General features: G+C 41.3%; 1 protein-coding gene across 1 annotated transcript in view; it reads left to right on the top strand.

The window, feature by feature from the left end:
* Window positions 1-1881: 1881 nt before the first annotated feature.
* The window catches only part of rars2 (arginyl-tRNA synthetase 2, mitochondrial), a 38285-nt gene continuing 20172 nt past the window's right edge, over window positions 1882-19994 (top strand). Inside the window, exons 1-10 of the mRNA XM_079376252.1 lie at window positions 1882-1997; window positions 2070-2143; window positions 3014-3116; window positions 4061-4144; window positions 12832-12929; window positions 14355-14410; window positions 14526-14609; window positions 19032-19108; window positions 19183-19341; window positions 19558-19664. Coding sequence (XP_079232378.1) covers window positions 1962-1997; window positions 2070-2143; window positions 3014-3116; window positions 4061-4144; window positions 12832-12929; window positions 14355-14410; window positions 14526-14609; window positions 19032-19108; window positions 19183-19341; window positions 19558-19664 — 878 coding nt within the window. The 5' untranslated portion in view covers window positions 1882-1961. The remainder of the gene's footprint in view (window positions 1998-2069; window positions 2144-3013; window positions 3117-4060; window positions 4145-12831; window positions 12930-14354; window positions 14411-14525; window positions 14610-19031; window positions 19109-19182; window positions 19342-19557; window positions 19665-19994) is intronic.

Here is a 19994-nt window from a genome sequence, read left to right as displayed (position 1 = left end):
ACTCTCATTCTGACGGCACCCATTCACTGCAGAGCATCCATTGCTGAGACACTGATGCAGAGACACATTTATCTATATCTGGGATGAACTGAGAGTGAACACGTTCAGTTAATTGTCATGTTTGTGTAAACTATTTCTTGAACTGAGCTGTCAATGTGTGCATGTTCTAAAATAAAACCGATTATTTACAAATTGATCTAGTTATTTTAATGCTATTTTAACATTTGTGCTACTTGTAAAATGCCACATTTAGACTTTATTAATCATTATGACAGAAGAATTATTAATCTTAATGTAAAAATGCTGTTAATGAAGCAGTGCTGTCCTCATCAAATTATAATTTTATATACAATTTTTATAAAATTCTATAATTCTACAATCCAAATGTTTAGTTTAACAAGGGAAAAGGACAGCGATTCATCTTAAGAGAGATGACACGATGAGATCAGACCGTCTTACTCTCTGAATCGCTCACGAAATATTCTCACACCAAGATTAGCAAAAATAACAATAATAGAAATATATACCTCTCACAGTTGTTTGGAAGAGCCTGGAGACACTACAGTTTCCATACATTCTTTACAGGACAGTCTTAAACTTATCCTCAGTGGTATGTGTACATTATACATTTTTCCAAGTTAAGTCTTACTGTAAATGTAAGTCTCTCCATACAGTATATTTCATTTACAATTCCCAACCACTGGTCCATCAACATTTTTCGTAGGTACAGCTGCCACTTCGTGCCAGTAATGTTGTATTTTTGAACATAATTTCAGTAAATCGTTAGCTGCTGAGGTTCCACATTGCCTCCACTGATTGCCCCGACTCTGTTCACCTGCGTAGTGCTGTTCATTTGGGAGTTATACAGAGTTCTTATTAAATCCTTCCATCCAAACTCTCAGAGGATCTTGAGTTTGTTGTGTTTGCCTGTCTAACACATGTATCTGTCCAGTCTTTCTCTGTTATTTGAGTCTGATTCTTTCTCCCATTTCTGTTTTACATGTGTTTTAGTGGTTTGTATAGAATCTCAGTACTCCAGACCCATTGTTTATTAAATCTCTCATCCGGCTTCAGGATCATATACTATCCACTTTAATACCCCAGCCTGTTTTTCTAATTGTAATTTCCTCAAAACCCTAAACCACACCTTCACTGAGAATACAGTTCAGTTATGTAATTTCCTGCAACTCCTTTCATCTAGACTTTTATTCCCATTTAATGATGTAAAGGTGTATCTATTTCCAGAGTTTTCAATCTAGACTCATAGCTCGGTATACACCAGCATATTAAAGACTTCAACTGTGCAGCATGAAATATTCTCTTTTGTGTCTTAAACCTTACCACTCCAGGCAAATCTCCAAATCATCCTCTCCCATTCAGGAAACTGCTTCTGTAATATGTGAACCTGGACCACAAAACCAGTCATAAGGGGCTATCTGTTAGGATGGGACAATATTTGTCTGAGATACAACTATTAGAAAATCTGGAATCTGAGGGAGCAAAAAAATCTAAATATTGAGAAAATCTCCTTTAAAGTTGTTCAAATGAAGTTCTTAGCAATGCATATTACTAATCAAAAATGAAGTTTTGATATATTTACAGTAGGAAATTTACTAAATATCTTCATAGAATATGATCTTTACTTAATATCCTAATGATTTTTGTCATAAAAGAATAATGAATAATTTTGAGCCATATAATGTATTGTTGGCCACTGCTACAGATACACCTGTGCTACTCGTGACTGCTTCTGTGCTGCAGGGACACAGAGGCAATGACTGAAAAGGTCAGTAACAGGTAACACGTTCGTTTGAATGATTTCTATTCGATTGCTCGTGTCTGGTGGGAGTCTGCCTGGTGACTTTTATTTTGAAAACGCGTGGAGTGTTGACAGTATCTGAGGTCAAGCGCGTGCTCTCTGAGTGACACGAGAGAGGTTTGTGTGAGTTTAGCTGGAGTTCATGGCGTGTTTCTTCAGGAGGAGCGTCGCGCTGCAGGTAATCGCGTCGCGTCGCGTCAGTTTGAGCTCTCTCACACACACAGCACTGATCGCTCTGCGTGTTTTACAGCTCGCCCAGGCGTGTGGACTCCCGGAAGACCTGTTTATCCCGCTCATCTCTGCAGTGCCAGTGTCAAAGAAACAGTGAGGACCTCTGCTTATAAACCACTACAGTCAGTCAGTGTCGGGGCTGCGCATTACTTTTAGCGTACAACAGAATATCAGAGTTTCTTTGTTTCCCCATTTATTCTCCTGTCCCGTGTTACTGAGGCACTTCATTCAGGATTATTCATTTCTGTTTAGCCGTAAAAGGGCCCTTACAGTCACCCAAAAATATACGGGTTTTTTGTTATTTAAAAAACAAAGTAAGTCCAGCCCACGTGACAAAAAGTAACGCAAAAGTAACTTGATGCGTAACTTTACATAAAAAACTAACTAAGTGACACAATTAGATACTTTTTTATAGAGCGGCGCAATATTGTAACATTACTTTGAAAGTAACTTCCCCAGCACTGTTTATTGTCACGTGAGCTACACAGCAGCATGAGATGATGATGATGATGATGATCTGAGCTCATTCATGCTCTTCAATCACATCCACGAACCACTGACAGGGCTTCTGCTAGATTTAAAAAACTATTTCACAACTGAAGGTCTTAAAGACTCTTAAATCAGAGCAGAAAGTCTTAAATTCATACAATCATGGCATTGAATTATGCATGTTCTGCAAAAATAAATGCATAAAAAATCTTAAAAGGGCCCTTTTTGTAAAAATTAATAAAGTTATGGAGATTAGTTGGAAGTTGTATTATCAACTATTGCTAATACAGCTCTTTTTCTGCTCTTTACATGTAGAAAACATGTTTATATGCTGTGCTCCTGCTCCCTTTAATTTATTCCTTGCTTTTTCTTTACTAGGCTATAAAAAGTCTTAAATGTAGCTTCATAAATCCTGCAGAAACCCATTGAAGCAGGCTGTAGCATGTGTGTGTGTGTGTGTGTGTGTGGTCTCAGGTCTGCAGCTGATCTGCGTGTGTCGGTGAGCCGTCTGCTGCAGAGCGGGGCTGTTGCTGCTGATGGAGACCTGCAGACCAGAACACAAGCCCTGGCCAATCAGGTGAGTCTGACCCCGAGACGGCAGAGCAGGGCTGAATCACAGACATGTTCATAGGAACATCTGTGAAGCTCACCCTTGCAGATGTGACGCTTGTAGCTGCATCTGTGTTGATGAGCTATTAAATGTTCTGATGAATGACAGTGTGAGGATTGCGCTTGTGCATCAGGGCCCGGATTCACAAAACATCTTCAGGCTAAAAGTAGCTCATAACTCACCGATTTAGGAGAATTTTGTTTGCTCTGAGTATTTCACAAGGTATTTTATCACTAGAACTAGCTCCTAAATCTGTGACTCCTAAGTCACTAAGACCAAGCCACAAACTATCTCACAATGGCTGTTGTCGGCAATCTGCCTCGGAACGTAAATATTATAGAAACATTTGACGATAATGAGCTTTTAAAAAGGTATCACCTTTGGTTTTGGAGGTTATAGTATATCCTTATTTTCATTAACCAGTTAGGCGAGAAGTAACGGCTGTTCTTGCATCTGGTTTGTAATTAAACCAAACAAAACCAATGTTGTTTATGAGGAGGGTTTATATGAAGGCTGTTTATTTGCATATCCACTAATTGTTCACAAGAAGCACACATGTAAGAGGCTTGCATTTTTTCAATTTTAAAATATTTATTTGAATGCGGCAACACAAAATCGCACTCTACAATATTTCTATGAATAAATCTCTGACAGAGACTCTCAGCCAATCACGGAGTGCATAGTTAATAAGCATGCTGACATCACCCATAGCAACGAGGTCAACCCCGCCCTTAGTTACTCTGAGCTTAAGACTCCTCTCTTTTCCCGTACAAGTTTGTCTCAGCAGCTTTGTGAACCGGTCTTAATAGAAAACGCTTAGCTAAAAGCCTTTACTGCTGTTTAGGAGAGCTCTTAGTGGTGAAGTGTGAATGCTGATGACTGACCTGGATGTGCGTGTTTCTCTGCTCCAGATGAAGCGGGATGCTGTAGTGGAGGAGGTCGTTGCTGGCCGAGGAGTGATTCACGTCAGGTTAAACAAACTCGTCCTGGCACAGGTGAACAGACACTCCTGAATCATTGTTCAAACGCATAAAGACTTCTCCCTGGGCTGCAGCATACGTTGTGTAGACACATTATAGTAATATGTTTGTCTTTTTTTGGTTTGACAGCTTGAATGAAGTCAGTGCTACATATATACTGCCTTTAAAAGGATCATATGATGCGATTTCTTGTTTTCCTTTTCTTTAGTGTGTTATGTAGCTGTTTGTGCATGTTTACTATCAGCAGAGTTACAAAGCTCAAAGTCTCCCACCAAAGATTTATTCTGTCTAAAAGAGAAGGCTGATCCAGACCGGGCTAAAACACCTCATTCAAACACGCCACACATGTCTACGTCACGATGCGGAAATATTTGCGTAATGCCGCCCAAATGTTCTGGCAAAGAAAGAAGGCATGGTTTCAGTCACAGCAGTAGTGTTGATGCCGCGTGTCAGCTGTGTGTTTCTGTCAGAAAGCAAAAGCACTTTCTTTGGGCTTCCCAAAGTAGATGCAATTAGGAATCATTGTTAAGATTTGTTTACAACAGAACAGCACAACACAAATGTTCGAATTTGTCCATTTTATGGACGACAGTTTCGTGAACCTAGGAGAGTACAAGGCTGGCTGTTCAAAGGCTATTTCTTACAAAAAAGGGTCAGTTCTGACTTTGCTCTGACAACCTGGTGCTTCTGGATCAGTGACTGTAAGTATGTTTTGTTATTAGTTCAAGTATTTGCTACTGACTGTTCAAATGCAGAGTTTTGCACAGTGTAGAGTAGGGATGCAGCTAACGATTATTTTTATTGTCGACTAATCTATTGATTATTTTTCAATTAATCTATTTATTATTTTCTTATCAGTTGATGAATTCTTTAATTAAACTCAATAAATAATAACAGTAAATTCTGCTACACTGTAAAAATGCATCATGGGTCTTGTAATTTTCATTAAAAAATTAAGGTGATAATTAAAAATAGTGAGTGTTTAATTAAAGATGTTGTGATTCAGTGTTGTATAGAAAATATTGAGGACTTTTTACTAATAAAACCAAGAGATTTGTTTTCCTCCTTTTTTAAGGAAACTTAAGCAGTTTTGAGGCTTGAATTGAGGAACTGATTAAACAAAACAAAATTAAGGAAAGAAGGCTACCTATTTATTTTAAGAGAATTAACTAAATTTTGCAGTTTTATTTTAGAGGTGGTTGTTAGTTCCCAGCATGCTTTGCATATGGTCGGATATGGAGAGTGAATTTTGAAATGAAATGCTATTTTATGTGTTTTTGAGTGAAGGGAAACATCTATTAATGTTTAATGTTCAGTTATGTTTGACATTTGAAAGAGTTTCTGTTATGTTGAAGCTTCCATTGTGCAGAAGAGTAGAGCTTATGGTTATGGATATTACTCCTATAAGACATTAAGCCTTGTTCAGTGAGCAGTAGCTTGGCTGGAGCTAGTGCAGTACTTTCCAGTATTTCTCAAGTATTTTTTGAGCTGTTTGGCTGTATACGGTCTTTTAAATGTACAAAATAACTCCGTCAAATACAAACAGGCCTCACTCAAAATCACAGACTTCTGAGAATCAATTTAAAATAAATGAGCAGCTTTCACTAATTATATTAAATTCATTGTGTCATAGATTAATTAATTTTACATGATTTTACATGATTTATTCAGGTAGGTTCCATTAAAAAACCAAGCCTTAAAAACTACTCAAAAATATTGAGTGTAATATTGTTACCATTTTTTTAAAAGTAAATAGCCCGTTCCATTTTTTACAGTGTATTAATCTTTTATTTTATTCAAACGTTTTCTCATAATTAATACTTTACAAAAAATAAATAATAACAAGAAATAAAAAATAAATAACAATAAATAAAAAATAAGAAAAGAGAGAAAAAGATAATAACAATAAATAAATAATAAGAAAAGAGAAAGAAAAATAAGAATAAATAATTAATAAAAAAGAAAAGGAAAGAAAGAATGAATTACAGGGCAGTGATGCAATCAATAGAAACGCACATTATGGCTGCATTCACAGTTGCTGTTTGGGACTGACAGCTGTTGCTTACAGGTGAGAGCCTTGAAATGATTTATTTATTCAGCAGATTAAAACATCAGCTTGAATACATATCTGAATGAACAGCTGAAGTCACAACCGCATTCAGGACACTAGCGACAGAATCAAAAATGGCGTCAAGTTTGATCACAGTTGACAGCCCCTTTTTAAATAAATGAGCCCAGTCGAGGCTTGTCCAATCCAACACACAGTTAAACAATTAACAACCATTTAAATGCTTTGTTAGCGAGTGCAGAGAGCACGTTTGGCTCGATCACACTGACGGCAGCTCCGGTGGATCTTGAGATGAACGCATCATTTCTCCGTTTCTGTGGGTGAATTAAACCAGTCATGATTATACAGTCTCGTAGACTGTGCTTTACCCTCAGAAATGGTATTTAGCACGCTCTCTGAGAAGCTCGTGGGCTCCCGTCGAGCGGCCAAAGGTGCAGGGCCCACAGATCGGGCCGAGGGTGCCAAATTATCCCATTCGCTTGAGACAGGAGGTCCCGTCTCAGAGGAATGGGCCACGGGGCTGCTATGAGCAGCTGAGTCAGCTCTTGACAACCAAGGTTGATTCTTCCATAGGGGGGCCACCAAGAGGACCTTGTGTCCCCGCTCCCTGATTCACCTGATAACCTGTGGAATCGATCGGGGTGGAACGCGTGGAGGAGGAGTTTGGGCCATTAGTGGGCCAACGCATCCTCGATCTTCGAATAATAAGTCAGGTAGTGAGAGTTGGCTCCTAAGGCGAAGAGGACTACCTCGGCCTCACCAAAGATCTGCGGATGGAGCGAAGGGAACATTGCTCCGAGATAACTTGTCCACTCCTTGGTTCAGTTTGCCCGGAATGTTTTGCTAGTAGACAAAGGCACTTCGAGGAGAAGCCTCCTTGCTGATTTATGTAGGACGCCACAGACATGCTGTCCTAGTGGATTAGCACCTTCCCTTCAGGACTGGCAGGAAGAACTGGCAGGCTCGACATACTGCTAGCATTTCCAAGCAGTTGATGTGAAGCCTTTTCTCCGCTTTCGACCAATGGCCGAAAGTCAGTTTGCATTCGCACAGCGCCCCCCAACCTGTGTTGGAGGCATCTGCCATGACAACCTTTCTCCTGCAAACCATTCCCACGGCTATGCCCTTTTCCATCCAGTGACAGTTTTTCCAGAGGGCTAGGGCTGTTACACAGGCCTGGCTCACCCTGATACCCAGGCGTCCGTGACGCCACACATGTGATGAAACTTGTGGTTTCAGCCAGCGCTGAAGAGGTCGCATGCAAAGCTGCGAAGCAGACCAAACTGTAGTGCTGGTGACGCTGCGGCCATGAGGCCCAGCATCCTTTGAAATGTCTTGAAATGCTCCACCTCTGACTGGGCCAGAACAAGCCAGTCGTCGAGGTAGTTGAGAATGTGGACTCCCATCTGTCTCAGAGGGGAAAGAAGCGCATCCATGCACTATGTAAAAGTGCGGGGGGGCCAGAGACCGGCTGTGATGGGGGGGCTATCTGGACGGGAAAGTATGCGTCTTTTAGGTCCAGAGAAATGAACCAGTCCCCTGGCCGAATCTGCGAGAGGATCTGTTTCAATGTGATCAGCCTTAACAACCACTTCATGAGGGCGCAATTTAGGTGTCTGAGTTCGATGATGGACCGGAGGCCGCCATCCTTCTTTGGGACGAGGAAGTAATGGCTATAGAAGCCTGACTCGCTCTGAGCTGGAGGAACTCTTTCTATTGCTCCTTTTCCCAGCAGAATCATCACCTCTGAGCAAAGAACGTGGGCATTCTTGCTTTGCACTGAGGTGGAGACCACGCTGCTGAAGCACAGGGGTCTTCGAGCGAATTGGAGTGAATAACCTCGTTTTATTATCCCCATAACCCACTCTGACACTTCGGGGATGGCGCGCGTGGCGAGGGGTTGGTTAAACTTGAGTAGCCGGCTGCACGAGGGCAGGGCACTTGTGAGACATGGAAGAGGAAGTTTGCTCTCTTTTTGAGAAAGTTTGTGTTTCATTTTTCCCACTATAACAGCGGGCTGTTGCTTGGGCGCTTGTACGGGCCTTATATTCACAACAAATACATCTCCCTTTGCACCCGTTGCTGAGCGAGGTGATAAGAGGCTCCAGAGAGGCTGTTTGGGGGGTGGTCTGGCCGTGGCAGGACTTGGCCCCCTCCTCTTCCTGTTCTGCAGATCAGGAAGACGCCAGAGGCGCTGGGTCCAACGCTATCCTAGGTCGGGGGCCCTGGCGCTTAGGAAAGGGGTGGCGTCTGGCTGAACAGTATCTCATTAGGAAGTCGTGGCCTAATGGTTAGAGACGGGAATGGTTAGAGATGGTTAGAGAGTCGGACTTGTAATCCAAAGGTTGCGGGTTCGAGTCCCCGGCCGGCAGGAATTGTAGGTGGGGGAAGTGAATGTACAGCGCTCTCTCCACCCTCAATACCACGACTGAGGTGCCCTTGAGCAAGGCACCGAACCCCCAACTGCTCCCCGGGCGCTGCAGCATAAAATGGCTGCCCACTGCTCTGGGTGTGTGTTCACGGTGTGTGTGTGTGTGTGTGTGTGTGTGTTCACTGCTGTGTGTATGCACTTTGGATGGGTTAAATGCAGAGGAGGAATTCCGAGTATGGGTCACCATACTTGGATGAATGTCACTTCATCTCCCTCGCGTCTGCTACTTGGATAAACCTCCCGATCGCCTGGGCGGTGGTCTTGGTGGCGCACAGTGCCAGGTCTGTAGCACTTCTAGAGGAGGCATCTTCTCGTACCCTTTTTCATCTTGTAATATTGCACCAGATAATCCTGACATTGTGGGAGCGACACTGAGGTGTACTGGTTATCTGAAGTGAAAGTGGTCTGTGGAAACAGGGAGTTTCCTTTTTAAACCAATCCAAATAGATACACTCTAAAAAATGCTGGGTTAAATATAATCCTTCACATCACAGTAGAGTCAGCTGTCTTAACCACGGCTTGTGTGCACATGAGCTTCATCTCTGTGTCTGTCACGCTACTCTGTTCCCCTCTCAGGCTTGACCTGATGGTAAAACTAAGGACATTATTAACTGTCTTTATATTTACTTTGAAAGCTGAAGCTTGTGATTATGGAAAGGGGCGTTACATTTCTGACACGTGCTTGTGGTGTTCGGCCAATCACAATGCACTGGGTCAGTTGGCCAATCAGAGCAGGCTGTGCTTGTCAGAAGGAGGGGCTTTGTAGAAAACGATGCGTTTGAGAGAGGCGGGGCTAGAGGAACTACAATAATGTACAGTATTTGAAAAATAATGTTTTTTTTTATATTAAAGCATGTCAACATTCTGTTAAACCAAACACACAAAATAATGATCTTTAAAAAACCATCATATGACCTCTTTATAGGGCTGTGCAATTAATCGCATGCAATTCTCATGTGCATCTCGTCAGTAAAGCCGGTTCCGTGATTGGCGCTAAATCGGCTTTACTGACGAGATACGCATGAGAATCACATGCGATTAATTGCACAGCCCTACCTCTTTAATGTTAGCATGAAATTAAAATGTTATTGTCTAAATGCATGTTATAGATCTCATTGTGAATGATTTGTCCATGCATACGTTTCTTTTTAAAAAATGTTTTGACCAGTGTTGTGAGTAATGCATTACAAGTAACACGAATTATGTAATCGGATTACTTTTTTTTTTTTTTAAGTAACTAGTAAAGTAATGCATTACTTTTAAATTTACAACAAAATATCGGAGTTTCTTTTTCGAATAAGTTACTCTGTTTTCCCATTTATTCACCGAATCCTCTCCTGTTCCTGTGTGGAGAGAGATAGGGAATGAGTTACAGAGGCACTTCCTTCAGTCTGAGGATATAAAAATACAACTTTTGGGTTTTCTTTTGTTATTAAAACATAAATAAGCAAGGCAAGCCCAGGTGACAAAAAAATAACACAACTAATTAACAGAATTAGTTGCTTTTTATGGACTAAAGCAATATTGTAATGCGTTACTTTTAAAAGTAAGTAAGTTTCTATGCTAAACTAATTGATCAATATGAATGTGAGCGGTAGCTACGATCAAATCTCGCGTCTGGTCTCAGCTCGTGTACGCAGGTTTTTGAGTTACCTGAACTTGCGCAGCATAGGAAATCTGCTGGAGAATTGTATAATAACAGCATTTTGTTTATTTAGATTATTATCCTGACTGACAACTGCAGCTCGTTAGTCGATCATTAACCAGTAAGATTAGAATGTAAGTTTTGTTCAGGGCTTTATTATTTATATGTGCGAATAGCAGCATAAACAATAGACCATGAGGATTCACTCATCGTCCCATCACACTCCTGCAGTGCGTCTGTGAACGGAGAAAAACAGAAATTAATTCTAAAATATATGGGACTACACAAAATATATTTCTCTTAAGAAAAGGAGAAAAAAACGTTTTTGTGACACTCTTAATGCATTTTATTTCTTTTCTTTATATCTTTATTTGAATAAACCCATCTGATCGTGCTGGCGCCTCACACACACAAACAACATTAGTTCTAGCGCTGCTTGACATTTCAGCCATTCATCGTCAAACTAAAACGCAGTCGACCAAATATATCGACGGCATACAAATATTTCATGAATCGCACGCAAACCCTGTTCACGTGAACAACTAATTGCGTTACTTAGTTAATTTTTATGGAAAGTAATGCGTTACGTTACTGTTGAGTAACTTTTTAAATCTGAGCAGGGCTTGCTTGTTTGTTTTTAATATAAAAGTTCTTCTTGTACAAATGTAAAAGCACTTTCACACCAAAAGTGAAGTGAATCCGGCTCAGACTGAAGGAAATGTAAATTCAGGTCTGTACAGTAGAGGGCGCAGCTCAAACTAATCACATGAATATGACGCAGGAGAAGAAAGTTGAACACTATTCAGCAATAACTACAATCAAACACAAATGTGTCATTTTTGCTTATTAGTATGGATGAGTTGGATCATCAAAGGTCAGTAGCAAAGACATTGGTTAATAAAATGGGATTAAATGCATAATATCTTATTTAACATATTTAATTATTGCAGGTTTGTATAATATTCTAAGTTTGTATTTGAGTTTTAATTGATTTTAAGGAACACTGAATGTGTTTTAGTGCAGGTGAGATGAGTAAATACATGTTGATATTTAGTCTAGAACTACAGTAAGATCATGTTGATATTTAGTCTAGAACTACAGTAAGATCATGTTGATATTTAGTCTAGAACTACAGTAAGATCATGTAGATATTTAGTCTAGAACTACAGTAAGATCATGTTGATATTTAGTCTAGAACTACAGTAAGATCATGTTGATATTTAGTCTAGAACTACAGTAAGATCATGTGCAGGTGATCATGTTGATGTTTAGTCTAGAACTACAGTAAGATCATGTTGATGTTTAGTCTAGAACTACAGTAAGATCATGATGATATTTAGTCTAGAACTACAGTAAGATCATGTTGATATTTAGTCTGGAACTACAGTAAACTCATGTTGATATTTAGTCTGGAACTACAGTAAGATCATGTAGATATTTAGTCTGGAACTACAGTAAGATCATGTAGATATTTAGTCTAGAACTACAGTAAGATCATGTAGATATTTAGTCTAGAACTACAGTAAGATCATGTTGATATTTAGTCTAGAACTACAGTAAGATCATGTTGATATTTAGTCGAGAACTACAGTAAGATCATGTTGATATTTAGTCGAGAACTACAGTAAGATCATGTTGATATTTAGTCTAGAACTACAGTAAGATCATGTTGATATTTAGTCTAGAACTACAGTAAGATCATGTTGATATTTAGTCTGGAACTACAGTAAGATCATGTAGATATTTAGTCTGGAACTACAGTAAGATCATGTAGATATTTAGTCTAGAACTACAGTAAGATCATGTTGATATTTAGTCTAGAACTACAGTAAGATCATGTTGATATTTAGTCGAGAACTACAGTAAGATCATGTTGATATTTAGTGGAGAACTACAGTAAGATCATGTAGATATTTAGTCGAGAACTACAGTAAGATCATGTTGATATTTAGTCGAGAACTACAGTAAGATCATGTTGATATTTAGTCTAGAACTACAGTAAGATCATGTTGATATTTAGTCTAGATCTACAGTAAGATCATGTTGATATTTAGTCTAGAACTACAGTAAGATCATGTAGATATTTAGTCTAGAACTACAGTAAGATCATGTAGATATTTAGTCTAGAACTACAGTAAGATCATGTTGATATTTAGTCTAGATCTACAGTAAGATCATGTTGATATTTAGTCTAGAACTACAGTAAGATCATGTAGATATTTAGTCTAGAACTACAGTAAGATCATGTTCACACACAACGCTCTGCACTTACTCCTGATTTCTCTCAACACCAGAGCTGTCACTCAATACATCAGAAACACAGGAACTGGAGTTACGCATTTGAAAAGTAACTCAGATATTTAACTCTAACTTAAAAAGTAATTTGTTACTTTACTAGTTACTTGAAAAAAGTAATCTGATTGCATAACTGGCATTACTTATAATGCAGCACTGCTCACAATACCAGAGAAAATATCTGTTGCTACTTCCGTTTCATTGTGATTTTTTTTCTAATTAAAGTGTGTCTGGATGTCTCTCACACTCTGCGTGTTCTTCAGAAACTCCTAGAGCAGCTGCGTTCCGAGCCGGACGGGTTTGGTGTGAAGAGTGAGCTTCTGCGTCATCTGCAGGGAGGAAGGACGCTGGTGGAGTTCAGGTGGGTTCATTCATAGATCTCAGTCCTGTGACCGGCACAGAGACCTGGAGCGCCAAACATCCACTCAACTGCAGCACAGGCCTGTCAACTCTCCATCTGTTTTAACAATATTTAGATCACCTCTCAAAAGAAAAAAACCTGCAGTATGTGAACTGCAAGTTTTGGGCACTTGTGATCCATGTACTTTCTGCAGGACTTTCTAAAACGCTTAACATGACTTAAAGGGGTCATCGGATGCAAAACTCACTTTTACAAGTTGTTTGAACTGAAATGTGTGTTGGCAGTGTTTGTACACATCCACCTTATAATGATAAAAATCCATCCAGACAAGAATAGCATCTAAGTGATTGAGGTGTTCTGTTGTTGGATGTAATAATATATATTATATAGCAGTCATCATTTACTCCTGACATCTGAGCCGCTGAAGACACAGTGGATTAGCTTTGTTTTTGAAGGGAATGCATCCTCCGATCTACCTAAATGCGTTCATGTTCGCGTGAATCATTCGTGAAAGTGAGTATAAGGTTATTTTATGAATCTTTGCAAATCACCTTCATTTCCTAATAACATGCTAGTTAGGAAGTTCCGCCTCTAAAGTAAACAGTACTGCTCGTTACCCCACGGAAGAAAGGGGCGGGGTCAGCAGAGCTCATTAGCATTTAAAGCAACTTGGACTAAAACGGCTCGCTGTGAACAGAGCTGATTTTGACCGGGTAAAAAGGGTTTTGTTTTAAACTACCATTGAGAAATTTTAACCAAAGTATTTTATAGACTTTTCATCAAGACCCTAAAAAATCATATCAGCTTGTGGAAAATGGGCATCCGATGACCCCTTTAATATAGTAAGACAGTGAATTTTAAAGCCCAGTATCGGTATATACATATAGTTGCAATGAAAATTGTTAACCCCCTGAGACTGTTATACATTACAAATGTAAGCTTTCCTGAAGATCCAGAATAGCATCTATAACAGTTTAGTGGCATATTAAAAGTGATGATATCAGTATATGAGATATTGTGGAGTGTATTTTTGTAATACAGGTATGCCATTATTATTCAGCACTGCTGTTTTTCAAGACACTTATTTCCATGGTAGGGTAAAAAAAATTGTGTTAAAACACAAATAAGTCTCTGGAAACTCTTTACACACAACTGTTACACATAAATACGTATGGCCAAGTCAAAAGAGCTCTCTCAAAGACTACAGAGAATACATAGTTTTAGTAAATTAAACAGTCTATGGCTACAAGAAGATGCTAAATGTGTTTTAATAGCACCATCTTAGTACATTAGTGCTTAGTGCAAACTAGGTGTAAATAACAGTCTTGCGGTGAAGGAAAGCCGTGTTTTGGCGTGTGTAAAGCTAGCTTACAGCATGTTTTGATGTATCCTGTGGTGTTATACACTGGACTCTCTGTGCTTTAGTTCTCCAAACATCGCTAAGAAATTTCACGCCGGACACCTGCGCTCCACTATAATCGGTAAGGTCTTTACGCTGTTAAAATAGTTCTGCAAATGTCAAATGCAATGCGTTCTGATGATTTTAATAAAACAGTAGTTCACAAACACATGTTCTCAGCTCGGTTTCTTTTGTAGGAAACTTCATTGCCAACCTAAAGAAGGCCTTGGGGAAAGAGGTCATTCGAGTCAATTATTTGGGCGACTGGGGAATGCAGTTTGGTAAGTTACCTATTATCATTATTAACCTAGATGAGTCAATACAGAGACCAAGTGCATTTAGGCCATGCCCACACCGAGAGGGGAGGGGGGAGGGGGGCAGTCAAACTCTCTCCATTGACTTTGTATTGGGGGAAGCTGCCTCCTTATCATTTCTGACTTATAACAAAAAACAGAGCAATGTCTAAAAGCTGCTGTGTGACGAGGTGTACAGCAAACAAGCTGAAAAACCCAGAACTATGTTTTTATAAGCTGTCGACCCAAAAACCGAGTGTTTAAGGACGCAGATAATTGTAGATGTCTGGGTTTTTCACATTGGGCCATTCAGTTGGATCATTTCTCAAACAAAATGAAGATAAGGAAAATGAGCACTGACATAGACCAATAAAATGTATTTTCTCAACATATCTCCTCCCCAACTGGCACACAATGCCATGAGATGTTGATATTTGGTTAAATTTTGATTGCGACGTCAGGTGACAAATTCAGTGTAAATTCAACATCTAATGTCAATGTTAAAGTGATGTCCGGACAAGATGGCGCCGCTTTGTTCGGACGCCGTCCAGGTCGCTCCGCTAAGATTGTGTTTTTATCTACTTTTTTTCTTAGTTTTACTTTATCTTTTTACACGTCTCACTGATCACCTATAACAAAGAAACACTTTTGGACATTGGAAACCGCTACACCAACCTGTTCCAGGACACTTTATCCAGGAATCCAGCATGACCTCTGGAGATTCTTCGGAACGCAGAGATGAACAATAATCTCCCGAGGCGACGGATCAAGAAACACCGCGGGAAACATGCTGGGATTCGAGATGGGCTCACAGTCCTCCTCTTCCGAGCATTCTGCTCGCAAATGTCCAATCTCTGGAGAATAAGATGGACGATCTTAGAGCCAAGGTTAGTTTCCAACGGGACATAAGGGACTGTAACATCCGTTGTTTGTCAGAAATGTGGCTTTCGTCCTCGGTCCCGGACACTGCTGTAATGCCAAGTGAGAACTTCTCTGTTTTTCGGACGGACAGAACAGCAGAGGCCGGTAAATCCAGGGGTGGAGGAGTGTGTTTCACGATTAACAAGAAATGGTGTGATCCCAGGAATATCTCCATTCTGTCGCGTTCCTGCTCGCCTCATCTGGAACATCTTTCCATTATCTGCCGCCCATTTTATCTGCCCCGGCAGTTTTCATCGATCATTGTTACTGCTATGTACATTCCACCACAGGCAGACACCGGCTTGGCTTTGTCTAAACTTCACGATGTGCTCAGCGGCTACATCAACAAACATCCTGACGCTGCCTTCATCATCGCGGGGGACTTTAACAAAGCCAACCTCAGGTAGGTCATGCCGAACTTTCACCAACATGTATCCTGTCCAACTAGAGGACCAAACACACTGGCTCACTGCTACACTCAGTTCAAGGATGCCTACAAAGCCTGCTCACTACCGGCTTTTGCCAAATCGGACCATGCCGCCATTTTCCTCACACCGGAATATAAACAAAAGCTCGTTCAGGATCCTCTGTTGCAGAGAGTCCTCCCACTCAGAGACTATGCTGTGCTCTTGATGACGTTGACTGGGACATGTTCTGGGCGAGTTCTTCTGACATCAGCGAGTTCACGGATGTAGCATTAAGCTTTTTAAACATGCTAACCGAGCAAGCTACAGAAACAATAACGATAAGGATTCTCCAATCAGAAACCGTGGATGGACAGATCAATCTGTGCTGCGGTTAACACACGCACTGCCGCTTACAATGAGGCTCTTCTGACCGGGAATATGAGCGAGTACAAAGCATCGTGCTATGCTCTCCGACGCGCAGTAAGAGCCGCTAAACACAGATACAGAGAGAGAATTGAGTCTCATTTCCAGCTCAATGACTCTCGACGGATGTGGCAGGGACTGAGGACCATCTGTGTCTTCGTAAACGAATCCTCCGCGGAGGTGAGAGCAGATCCGCTGCTGGCCGACGAGTTAAACACCTTCTTCGGCCGCTTCGATTGCAACGGCGGCGGCGCATCTCTGCCGACCAGCGCGTCAAGAAGCAGCAGGCAGAGCAGCGATGATCCTGTAATCACCGTGTCGGAGGATGAGGTTCGGAGGGCGCTAAAGAAAGTGAACGTCAGGAAAGCAGCCGGACCTGATGGGATAACCGGCCGTGTTCTGAGGTCCTGCGCCGATCAGCTCGCTGGTTTGTTCACGTCTATCTTTAATGAGTCCCTTGCTACCTCCGTGGTTCCCACCTCATTCAAAAAATCTGTCATTATCCCTGTGCCAAAGAACAATAAACCCTCTTGCCTGAATGACTATCGCCCAGTTGCCCTCACATCTATAGTCATGAAGGTTTTTGAGAGACTTGTAAAGAGCCACATCTGCTCCTCCATCCCTGATACTTTGGACCCTCTTCAGTTTGCCTATCGCCCAAACAGATCTACGGAGGATGCCATCTCTCACGTCCTCCACTCTTCCCTCACCCACTTGGACAGCAACAATGGGATTTATGTAAGGCTGCTATTCATTGACTATAGCTCGGCTTTCAACGCTATAGTCCCCATCGAGCTGGCTTCTAAACTCACAGACCTCGGCCTAAACTCCTCACTCTGTGACTGGTTTCAAGACTTCCTCACCGGCAGACCTCAAGTGGTTAAAGTTGGCCAGTTCACCTCAAACTCCATCACTCTGAACATAGGAGCCCCACAGGGCTGTGTCCTGAGTCCCCTGCTCTACTCTCTCTACACGCATGACTGCGTGTCCTCTCACAGCTCCACATCTATTATCAAATTCGCTGATGATACTGTGGTTCTGGGCCTCATTTTCAACAACGATGAGACCGCATACTTGGACGAGGTAGAGAGTCTCACATCATGGTGCCAGGACAACTGTCTCTCTCTGAATGTGAGCAAAACTAAAGAGCTGATCATGGACTTTAGGAAGAGACAGCAGCAGCCCTACTCTCCTCTTATGATCAGTGGGACCCCTGTGGAGAGGGTGAGTAGCTTCAAGTACCTCGGCGTAAACATCTCCGAGAACCTGACTTGGACTACACACATCCAAACACAGGTTAAGAAAGCCAGGCAAAGACTGTACCATCTGCGACAGCTGAGGAAATTCAGGGTCTCACCAGCAATCCTGAAAACTTTCTATTCAGGGACCATAGAAAGTGTATTGACTCAGTGCATCTCAGTGTGGTATGGAAACAGCTCCAATCAGGACTGCAAAGCACTACAGAGAGTTGTGCGCTTAGCTGAGCGCATCTCAGGGTCTGCTCTCCCCTCTCTGCAGGACATCTACCTCAAACGCTGCAAAAATAGAGCTGTTAAAATCATCAAGGACTCTAATCACCCTGGTAACCATCTATTCACTTTGCTTCCATCTGGTAAGCGCTTCCGTAGCCTGATGGCAAAAACTGAGAGACTTAGGAGGAGCTTCTTCCCCCAGGCCATCAGGCTCCTAAACTCTAACTCTGTGTCATAACATCACTTGACTCCATGTAAATATCACTATATCTGTAAGCTATTCATTATTTTTTATACCTCATATTGCTGCTATTTATATACCCTGTACAACTTTTTTGCACATTCTTTTGCACATTCTTGTTATATTACTATTTATGTCAACAACATGCTGACCTGCACATTTATATTTATATATATTTTTTTTTTATTTTACTCTTTTATTTTTTTCTACTTTTCTTTTTCTTAATATTTGTATTCTATATAGTTGCACTGTCCTTGGAGCGGACCTGACCTACATTTCACTGCTGGTTATACTCTGTATAATTGTGTATGTGACAAATAAAAATCTTGAATGTCCAATACCAACGTCAGCTGATGTTGATATTTGATGTTTTTAGGTTGTGTAACCAGAATCCAATGTTAAATCAATGTCAGATTGATGTCAAATACTGATGTCAACCCGATTTTCATTTACAACCAAAATGCAACGGTCATGTCCGACGTCAACCTGATGTTATATAGACGTCTGGTGCCTGCTGGACAGATTCACATCAGGTGGTGAAATAATCCTTTGACATGGTGAATAATAATGAATGGTTCCTGTCGCTGATTATGTTTCCCTCCAGTGGGTGCAGTTCTCAGAGCAAGACATGTTGTGCTTGTGTCCTTAAACACTTGTTTTTTGGGTCGACAGCTTATAAAAACATAGTTCTGGGTTTTTCAGCTTGTTTGCTGTACACCTCGTCACACAGCAGCTTTTAGACATTGCTCTGTTTTTTGTTACAAGTCAGAAATGACGTGGAGGCAGCTTCCCCCAATGCAAAGTCAATGGAGAGAGTTGGATTGTTTCCCCCTGGTGGACGTAGTTTTTAGATTATGCTGCGTGTCGCTCTGTCTCTCTCATCTCCTGTGGAAGGGCATGTTGTGTATCAGTGAGGCTGGTTTGAGTCGGTGGCTGGTGTTTGCAGGTCTGCTGGGCGCAGGCTTCGAGCGCTCCGGCTCTCAGGAGAAACTGAGGACGCAGCCGCTGGAGCACCTGTTTGAGGTCTGCTCTTAACAGACGTCTGTGTTTCTTTGGTTTGCACCGGCTTGCACGTGCTCAGATCTGTTGTTCTGCAGGTGTATGTTCAGGTGAACCGCGAGGCCGAGCGCGATGAGAGCGTGCGTTCGGCCGGTGCAGAGTTCTTCAGGCGTCTGGAGCGGGGCGAGGATCAGGCCCTGGCGCTCTGGAGGCAGCTTCGCCAGATCACGGTGGACGAATATAAACGCATCTATCAGGTAACATCAGTTCTCGTTCGTGAGGGATTTATGTGTTCATATCTGGGGGTGCTCTAGTTTTGCGTTCAAAACTAAACAAAAAAGGCTTCAAAAGAAACTGAATGCAATTACAAGAGAGTTTACAGAACAAATATCTGTCAATGAGGAATGAAAATTAGTATATATATTTTGTGTTTTTTTTGTTGTTTTTTTTGGACTATGTCTGTGCTCTCTCAGCGTTTAGGAGTTCACTTTGACCATTACTCTGGAGAGGCGTCTCATCACAGTCAAACCCAGAGTGTGCTGGACGAGCTGAGGACCAGAGGACTCTTAAAGACCACTGAGTACGACACCAATGGTTCACTCAAAAATTAAAATCTGCTGAAGATGTGCTCACCTTCAGTTCATCCAAGATTAGGATGAGTTTGTTTCTTCATCAGGTTTGTAGAAATGTGTCTCTGCATCAGTGTCTCAGCAATGGATGCTCTGCAGTGAATGGGTGCCGTCAGAATGAGTCCAAACAGCTGATAAAAACATCACAATAATCCACACCACTCCAGTCTAGGGGAGTCCCTGATTAGGGATTTACAGAGTTGAATCAGAATAGTTGAATCTTGCTGATAGTCGACTGATAGTTGAATCATGTTTGGGGACGGGGGGTAAAATACAGTCAG

Source organism: Barbus barbus (genome assembly GCF_936440315.1).
Source record: "Barbus barbus genome assembly, chromosome: 24".
In the NCBI taxonomy this organism is placed as follows: Eukaryota; Metazoa; Chordata; class Actinopteri; order Cypriniformes; family Cyprinidae; genus Barbus; species Barbus barbus.
Note: the sequence above shows the minus strand (reverse complement) of the source record. Positions and strands in the feature narration are given on the sequence as shown.